Source organism: Sminthopsis crassicaudata, chromosome 4 (genome assembly GCF_048593235.1).
Source record: "Sminthopsis crassicaudata isolate SCR6 chromosome 4, ASM4859323v1, whole genome shotgun sequence".
NCBI lineage: Eukaryota > Metazoa > Chordata > Mammalia > Dasyuromorphia > Dasyuridae > Sminthopsis > Sminthopsis crassicaudata.
In genome coordinates, this window is record NC_133620.1 from 268,025,517 (window position 1) to 268,034,684 (window position 9,168).

General features: G+C 38.6%; 1 protein-coding gene across 3 annotated transcripts in view; it reads left to right on the forward strand.

The window, feature by feature from the left end:
• Positions 1 to 9,168, forward strand: part of LOC141566320 (cytochrome P450 2K6-like) — a 34,169-nt gene that overhangs the window by 15,877 nt on the left and 9,124 nt on the right. For all 3 annotated transcript variants that reach the window (XR_012489282.1, XM_074310679.1, XM_074310678.1), the window contains one exon: positions 7,836 to 7,977. Coding sequence is in view for 2 of the 3 variants with exons in the window: in XM_074310679.1 (XP_074166780.1) it covers positions 7,836 to 7,977 (142 nt within the window). In the remaining variant the exon portion in view is untranslated. The remainder of the gene's footprint in view (positions 1 to 7,835; positions 7,978 to 9,168) is intronic.

The window sequence follows — 9,168 nt, forward strand, 5'->3', positions numbered from 1 at the left end:
CTAAATTTAGAAGTTCTCTAGGGTTACCCGTGGCTCCCCCTTTCTTTTGTTTTTGGAGGAGTGTCTTAATATCTCTGTTTCTTCTCTCTACTATTGCCTGCCCTTGAGGATTAAAGGGTATGCCCGTGGTGTGTAAAATCTTATACTGTGCACAAAAGTGTGTAAAATGTTTAGATGTATATGCAGGTCCATTGTCTGTTTTTATTGCTTGTGGCACGCCCATAATTGCAAATGCTTGTATAAGGAATTCAGTGACCACTCGGGCTGTCTCTTTTGCTGCTGGTATTGCAAATGTGAATCCTGAAAAGGTGTCTACCACGACATGGATAAAAGATAGACGACCAAAAGATTTATAATGGGTCACATCCATTTGCCAGATTTCATTGGGTCTCAAACCACGAGGATTCTTCCCTGGAGGGAGCGTAGGAGCGTGGAAAGGAAGGCAAGCTGTACAGGCTTTTACTATGCTCCTAGCTTCTTCTCTTGTTATTCCAAACTGCAAACGTAAAGCTCGGGCAGCCTGATGATATTTAGAATGAGACTCTTGTGCTTCTTGAAATAAAGGAGTACTGGCCAGCATGGTTAGAAGGCTATCTGCCTTTGAATTACCATCAAAAATAGGACCTGGAAGTCCACTATGGGAATGGACATGCAAAATATAAATCTTACCTGGATGCTTTCTCACTTGCTCTTGAAGCTCTTTAAAGAGCTGATATATATTGGAGGCTACAAATTTTATTTGGGCTGTGGCAATTCTTTGTACCACACCTACTGAATAGGCTGAATCAGATATTATATTTATGTCTCCCGGATAATAAGCAAGAGCTAGAATGATTGCATACAATTCATTCTGCTGAGTGGACTGAAAAGGAGTTCTGATTACTCTCTTTATAGTTAAGTCACGAGAATACACAGCGCAAATATTATGTTTGGATGCATCTGTAAAGATAGTTGGTCCTTTAAGAGGAACTTTAGAAACCTTTTCTTCAAGAATCCATTGCCAATTATGTAGCAGTCTGGTTATCTTTAATGGAGACCCGTGTGCAAAATTTGGAGCCATGGCTAATAAAATTTGCCACTCTGGGATGGTTTCGCAGCACACATTAACTTGTGCATTAGTATAAAAGGTATATATCTTATCAGGTCTTGTCCCAGATAATTGTACTGCTCTTTTAATGGCCTTTAATAAAATTCTAGCCACAAGCACTGGGTAAGGAATAAGGCTTTGTTCTGGTTGTGCTGGGAGGTTCACCCACTCTATCACACTGTCTCCTTGATGAAGGACTGCTGTGGGGGCCTCTTGTGTAGCAAAAACTGATATTTCCAAGGGTTTTTGAGTGACTCTTTCAACCACATTGGATAAAGCCAGTTCAACTTGTCTCAAAGCCTCTTGAGCTTCTTTTGTAAGCTGGCGTGGTGAATTTAAAGCACTGTCTCCCCTTAAAATGTCATATAATGGTTGCAATTGACAGGTAGTCAAGCCTAGCACGGGACGCATCCATTGGATATCTCCTATCAATTTCTGGAAGTCATTTAAGGCGTTTAGCTTCTCTGTTCTTAAGGAGAGTTTTTGTACTGTAAGCACCTTAGGATATACTTCATATCCTAAATATTGAAAAGGAGCATGTCTTTGAATCTTTTCTGAAGCTATGTGCAATTTATAATTCCTTAATGTTTCTATGGTTTTTTGTAGACATGCTTCTAACATTTGTTCCTCAGGTGCACATCCCAATATATCATCCATGTAATGTAATAACATTACTTTTGGAAATGCTTTTCTTACTGGAGTAAGAGCAGCAGCAACATACATTTGACACATAGTAGGGCTGTTTTTCATTCCCTGTGGCAAAACTGTCCATTCATATCTTTTATAAGGCTCAGCTAAGTTAACGCTGGGCACTGAAAAGGCAAATCTTTTCATATCCTCCTTATCTAGAGGGATAGAATAGAAATAATCCTTAATGTCTATAACCCACAGAGGCCATTCTCTAGGCAACTGAGTAGGAGATGGAAGTCCAGGTTGAAGAGTTCCCATAGTTTCCATCTGTTCATTTACCTTTCTTAAATCAGTCAACATCCTCCATTTTCCAGATTTCTTTTTTACAACAAATACTGGGGAATTCCAAGGACTTAGAGAAGGTTGTAAGTGTCCTTGGTCAAGTTGTTCCTGTACTATATCTAGTAAGGCCTGAATTTTATTGTTATCTAAGGGCCACTGTTCTATCCACACTGGTGTATCAGTTTTCCACTGGATAGGAACAGGTGAAAGTGTTGGCAGGCCTTCAACAGCAGCCCTGCCTAAAAAACCGAAGTACTCATTTTTAACCCTAATTGTTGTAAAATGTCTCTTCCCCACAGATTGATGGGGATTTTTTCAACTATAAAAGGAGTAAAAACTCCTGTTTCACCTTCAAATACCCATCTTAAAGGGGTAGCACTAACTTCAGCTGCTATTGATCCTCCTACCCCAGACATGTAGGTGTCTGCCTTAGTCTTTGGCCAGTGACTGGGCCAGTTGGCACCTCTAATGACTGCGATCTGCACCTGTGTCCACCAGTCCTTCTAATGCTATGCCATTTATATAGATGGTGAGCATGGGTCGGTCAGCTGTCACAGCTGCTGTCCAGTATATTCCTGGGTTTTTCTGCTTGGAGTCCGAACATGGGTGACTGTCACCAGGTTGCTTATTAGGAGTCTGTATCAATAAACCCGATGCTACTACTTCCCCTGGTTGATAAGTCACACATTGTCTCCCTGTGTTAGTGACTGGGATATTATCTACACATTCCCCAGTTTCCCACATCAGTGTATGAATGAACACTGTCTTGTAAGTACTCTCAGGAGGTGAAATGGTCAAGCCTACTGTGCCTGGAGGCAAGGGATCCATAGGCTGGAGAGGAACAGATTTCACCTCTCCAGGGGGTATCTCAATTGTCCCAGCTGCATACAACTCTATCCTCCCTAATTGTAGTCCCTTTCTCCCATCATGTTGCTTCCTGGCTGACTGATTGTGTAATCCCTTTCTCCCCTCAGATGGCTTCCTGGCTGATTGGTCATGTCTGGGTATTGGACTTGGAGGCACTCTCTGGGTGTGGCATCGGCTGCCATCATGCCCCAAGTGTTTTTTGCTTGGGGCCCTGGAGCTGGGCCCCTCATCCCGTTTCCCTGAATCAGTCTACACTCTGAGGCCCAATGGAGTCCTCTGTTGCATTTTGGACATGGGGTTTTGGGTCTTGTTCTCCCAGCCTGTCTTCTCACTCTGTCTCTGTGCCAACATTGAGCTTTCAAATGGCCTACTTTACCGCATTGAAAGCATTGATGAGTCTCTCGGGAAACCCCTTGCCAAAAGGGATCCTGTCTCCCCATGTTGGGATCTTGGGAAGTCTGCACCATAGCCTGGCTATAAAAGGTATTTGTGCCCACTGTGGCACAGCGTCTTATGATCTCCTCTAAAGGAGCATCCTTACGTAGTCCTAGTATAATCCTTCTACAAACCTCATTGGCATTGTCTCTAGCAAGTTGCCTCACCAAAGTGTCTGTTACTTCATTTTCACCATTTGCCTGTATGACAGCTGTCTGCAAACGTGCCACAAAATCAGCAAAAGGTTCATTTGGTCCCTGTACAATTTTTGTGTAGGTCTCACCCTTGTAGTTTTTACTGGGGAGAGAAGCCCATGCTTTGATAGCAGCAGCAGAAATTTGCTCAAATGCTGTTATGGAGTAATTAATCTGTACCAAAGCGTCTGCATAAGAACCTATACCCATTAGTAGGTCATAGGTGATGGAAGTATTAGCTGCATTTTGACTATTTTGTTGGGCTTGAATTCTACAGAGCTCAGTAAATTCAGAAAGCCACAACAAATTTTGTCCAGGTTCTAAGCACACTTTTGCAATGACTTTCCAGTCACTAGGGGTTAAGGTTTCATAAGCCAAATTGTGTATTAACATTTTAACATAATCTGATGCAGCCCCAAAGACAGTGCAAGATTTTTTCAGGTTTTTAAGGACATCCATATTAAAAGGAGCATATCTTCTACTCTCTTGACCTGCAGAATTACGCTGTTGAATCACGGGAAAAATTTGAAGTTTGAAATCATTATCTACTTCTTTTCCATTTTCAATTGCTTCAATAAGCCCTCTTTCTAATCTAGTTACAGGAGTGGGCAGTTGTTGGGAGGGGGGGCTCGGTGTGGGAGGAGGGGGGGGCGCTGATGAGGTCACCGCCCCTCCCACTACTCCTCCTCCCTCCGTCCCTGAAGGTGGAGTGGATGTGGGCTGATCAATAATCTGCTCTCTAGGTGGGGTTGAAATTTCTTCAGGACAATCAGAGTCTACACCCTCAGATTCCTCATTCAAATCCCCTTGCCCTCTGGCAATGTCCTGAGTTTGCCTATCTTCTATCTTTTGTTCCTCACGCTTCCTTCTCTGAGCCTTTTTAGAACTCTTCCTTCTTCTGAACTCTTCTCCATAGCTTAAGTCTAATAGAATCAAGTTGTATAGGTAAAATACCTCTGGGAAAATTTGACAATTCCCATTTTTTGAGTAAAATTCTTTCATTTCAAGTCCCACTAGCTTCCATTTATCTATACGTAGTTTTTCTTCATTTAAGAACCAAGGGGATGTGCGAATCAATGAGTGTAAGAGATTATTCATTTGTGGGATGGGAACAAGTAAACTTTTCTCATCAATTATCTTAATTATATCCTCTATAGCATTGCTAGATGAGGCAGGGGCTGGGGTTGGAGCAGGGTCAGCTGAGGCCCAGGATTTACCCAACATCTGCCCCATCTCAGTTACTAGAGATTGCTGATTTAGTCCTTAACAAGGTAAGTTCCTTATTTCTATTAGAATACTCACCTAATCTCCTGGTCACAGGAGGACTTCGGTGGAAGTAGGGTGCCAGCCACACATTGGACGCCAAATGCTGGAACTCTATCTTTCCAGAAATCAGCAAGAGTCAGGATCACTAAACGTCTTTATTCTAGATCTTTACTGTCACCTCCAACGCCCGGTCACGAGTGCAAGTGAGCGTGAGTTCCACCACCCAAGTTTCTCTTGCTCCTCCCACACAAGTCACTTCCCTCTCTTTGTCTCACCAATCAAGTCAGCACAGAACAGCTGGGGAGGGTCAACCTTAAACAAGTTAATAGGGAACCGTCCAATTGGCAATTAGTCTCATGTGCTTCATCATCCAAGTGCATTGCTCAGTTCTAGCCCTTTACAACTTTCAATTCCTTACATTCAGAATTCAGTTTAGTTTTTGTTTTGTTTTGTTTTGTTTTGTTGGTTTTTTTTTTCCCCCTCTCCCTTATTCCCATGGATAAACAGAGAAATTGTAGTAAAATGGCTCCTACAATGAAATTGCTGTCAAAACAGCAACAGGAATATGAAATGCCTAAAACTTAAACATATTCCCTGACACCAGCCTCTCCTGTTGCCTTTACCTATTTGTCAGTTGTGACAGGAATAACCACCTCTAACAGTTCTCATGCCACATGGCCTTGAAATAACTCATTGGATGGGAGATATCTCTTTGGGCTGATCCATGGCAATATGTACACTTATTAGATCTATTTACATTAGTGCACCTGGCTCTAGTAATACTTCAAAACTGCATGGCATCTTTCTCCTGAGATTAAATTATTTCATTCATATCAGCTCATGTATTTTCACAATTAAAAAAATTCAAATTTTTTAATGATGCAAGACTATGGAGGATAATGAGTTAATTACAATTTAAATATTAAAATAGATCTGTTCCTTCCCCTATTGCAGATTGCCCATTTGTGTCCAATATCTCAAATGATTCTTATTAAATCATCTCATAATTTTGTAGCAAGGGCACAGTCAATACACTGAAGGCTTTCTTTAATTTCTCCCTATAATGTGGGGTACCAATGGCGCACTCTGGCTACCCACTGGTCATTTGTTGCCTTTGCCATGACCAGTCCATGTCTTCTCCCTATCATATATTGCAGAGTTCCTCACTGGTTATATGTAACAGTCTGCCTACACTCACCAAGAAGCTTTGAAATTTCCTGACGGTAATCCAGTCTTTCATCCTTCTGTTCTAGTCTGAGCTCAGATTTTCATCTGAGCATCCCAAACAGACATAATTGGATGCTGTTTATTATCTATATAATCCTGCTTCTGCTAATTAGCTGGAGTCAGAAAGATTTGAATTCAAATTCTACCTCAGATACCCACTAGCTGTATGACCTTGGACCAGTAACAATCACTTGTTTTCCCATTTGTAAAATGTGGACAATAGTAGCCAAGATCTGAATACAAATTCAGCCTTAGACACTTATTAGCTATGTGAATCTGGGTAATTTATTGCTGTCATTTTTTTTAATGTCTGCCTGTCTCAATTGTAAAATGGGGATAATCATCTATATAATAATAGCCTAATAATCTATATCTATATAATAATTAGTTATATAATCTAACAAAACTATCTTCCAGGGTTGATGTAAGAATTAAGTGAGGAAAAAATTGTAAAGTGCTTAGCACATAGTAAATACTTGTTACAAACTTATTTTTTTTACTTCTTTTCTATATCTCCATAATGCACACATTGTCTCTATTACTACTATTTTTCTTAACTCTATTTGGGGTTTTCTTGATACTAGAGTGGTTTGCCATTTCTTTCTCCAGCTCATTTTTTTAAAGACATCATGAAGATGTCTTTCTGCTTCTAAGCCCAGTACTCTATCCACTGCACCACTTAAATGTACATCTGCTTGCACATACATAATAGGAACTTAATAAAGGCTAATTGATAGACTGTAATTTTCTCATCTGTAAAATGAATCTTTGAACTAAATGGCTACATACATACATATACACATATATATAGATACATGCATAAATATATACACACATACACATATACAAACACACACACACATATATATATATATATATACATATACACATATACATATGTATACACATATACATATACAAATATATGACAAAAGTTCAAATTCTACAATCTTATCTAAGCTTCATATGCCTGGACAATGTTCTCTACGTGATATGTACTTTAAAAAAGTCTTTTTTGAAAGAACATCAATAAAACACTTTTAAAAGGTACTTAAAGGCAAAATTAAGGAGATGCAGATGGAGTTTTAAAAAGCAATTTGTTAATACCTAGTTAAGCTTATATACAATTGATAACTTTTTGGACATTTCTCTTCCCTATTCTTCATATCTTAGAAGTCAATGATTGTTGTTGATTATTCAATTCACAATTAATTTTTTTTCTTTCCAGAAAAGTGATTTAGACCCATATCTTGTCTCATATTCCCAGGAAGATTCCAAATAAGTAGATTGATATGTTTTTTTACAATCTATTAAAAGATGCAAGACTGAAATCCAGTATTTATCTTTTTTTAAAAAACTTGTTTTCAATGAAAGGTTTATTGAAAAGATGACATAAAAAAATTGCCATGGTTCTGTGTAGAAAAGTTGCCATTATCCTCTCAGTTTACTTCTGTTGAGTCACTCAACAAGAATTTATGTATGAAACACTTTCTATGTGCAACTCTGGGAATACAAATACAAATACTAGGAAAGAAAATGCTTGCCCTCAAGAAATTTACATTATAATGAGAGGTAACATTAAAAGAAGTTGTAAAGAGATAGAAATATCTACTTTGGAGCACAAGGTAGAAGTGAAAAGTGCTTAGAGATGAATAAAGAGAAATTTGGCATGCTACCTCTCAAAGGTCACGAGCCCTGGTATGAGCCACCAAAAGTCACATTCTAGGAAAGAACATGTAGAAGCCTTTTACTACTTCTTCATGATCATTATTAATTTTTATTTCTAGGGAACTGAGACCATTATCTTATTAACCTCAGTACTTCAAGACCAAACCCAGTGGGAAAAACCTCACACCTTCAATCCCCAGCATTTCCTCAATGTTCAAGGAAAATTTGTCAAGAGAGATGCCTTCCTTCCTTTTTCAGCAGGTAACATATAACTCTTCACCTCTAGGATTCAGTGGGGAAGCCAAAGTAATATCAGAGTTGGGAAATTTGGAAGCCATTTAGGCATTGGACTTTCCAACAATTTACTTTTTTTTGTACTTTACTATCTAGTACTTGACAATTACATAATCAAGTGCTAGCAATAATTAAATGTGAATAAATTTTAACATATACCCCCCACTTTTTACTTCTATCTTGGTATTAAGGTATAGCTAGGTTGTACAGTAGACACAGGATCAAGTAGATGGATGGCAAAGCCATATTTAGTAAAGAAAATAAATGAGGGTTAAATAAGTCTGGACAGGTGGAAGCCATTTCCTGCCTATACATAGGGCTAATCCTGATTTCTTCATGATTTTAATATTTCCTTTCTTTTTCTGTACCTGAAAAAAAGGCATTTTATTAGGAAAACCTTTTCTTTCCTTCATCAGAAATGTGCATAGTGCCAAAACTAATTCTAACTATTCATCATAACTCCAGCTGTGTAAATCCTACCTTACTGTATTGAAATCTTATCCCTCCTATGAGGCCTAGTTCATATCACCATCCATTGCCTTATTCCTCTCCCAAGACGAAGTTGCAATTCTCAATGCCCTACAGCTTTGTATCTCCATTAGGCTACTTAGATTCTTCATTTTTTTTAAATGAAAGGACCCTATAATCAGCTGGAACAGACTCCTTAATTTTTTGTGTGTGTCATGGATGCTTTTAACTATCTAGTGAAGCTTATGGATTCCTTAGGATTATAAAAGAATTATACTGAAGTAAATTTTGTCAAATATATGTGTGTGTGTGTTATACACATATTAATTCTCATATTATATAAACGCAATATATGTTACACATACACACATATGTATGTTAGAGAGTCTACAAGCCTTATGTTAAGAACCTTTGATTTAGGGCAACCCCCTAATTTTCTAAATGAGGAAACTGAGGGCAAGGTCACAAAACTAGTTAAGTAGATTAATAGATATTGAAATTTAGATTTTCTGATTCCTAATCTGATGTATTTTCTAGTACACCACAGTGCTTCTCACTCACCACATTCTATTTGTACTATGGCTTTTCATTTTTATGTGATATAGCTCCAATTATACTATAATCTCCTTTAATCTTTCCTGATATCAGGTACTGTCAGTTTTCATCTTTGTACTCACATAGCTTTAGTGC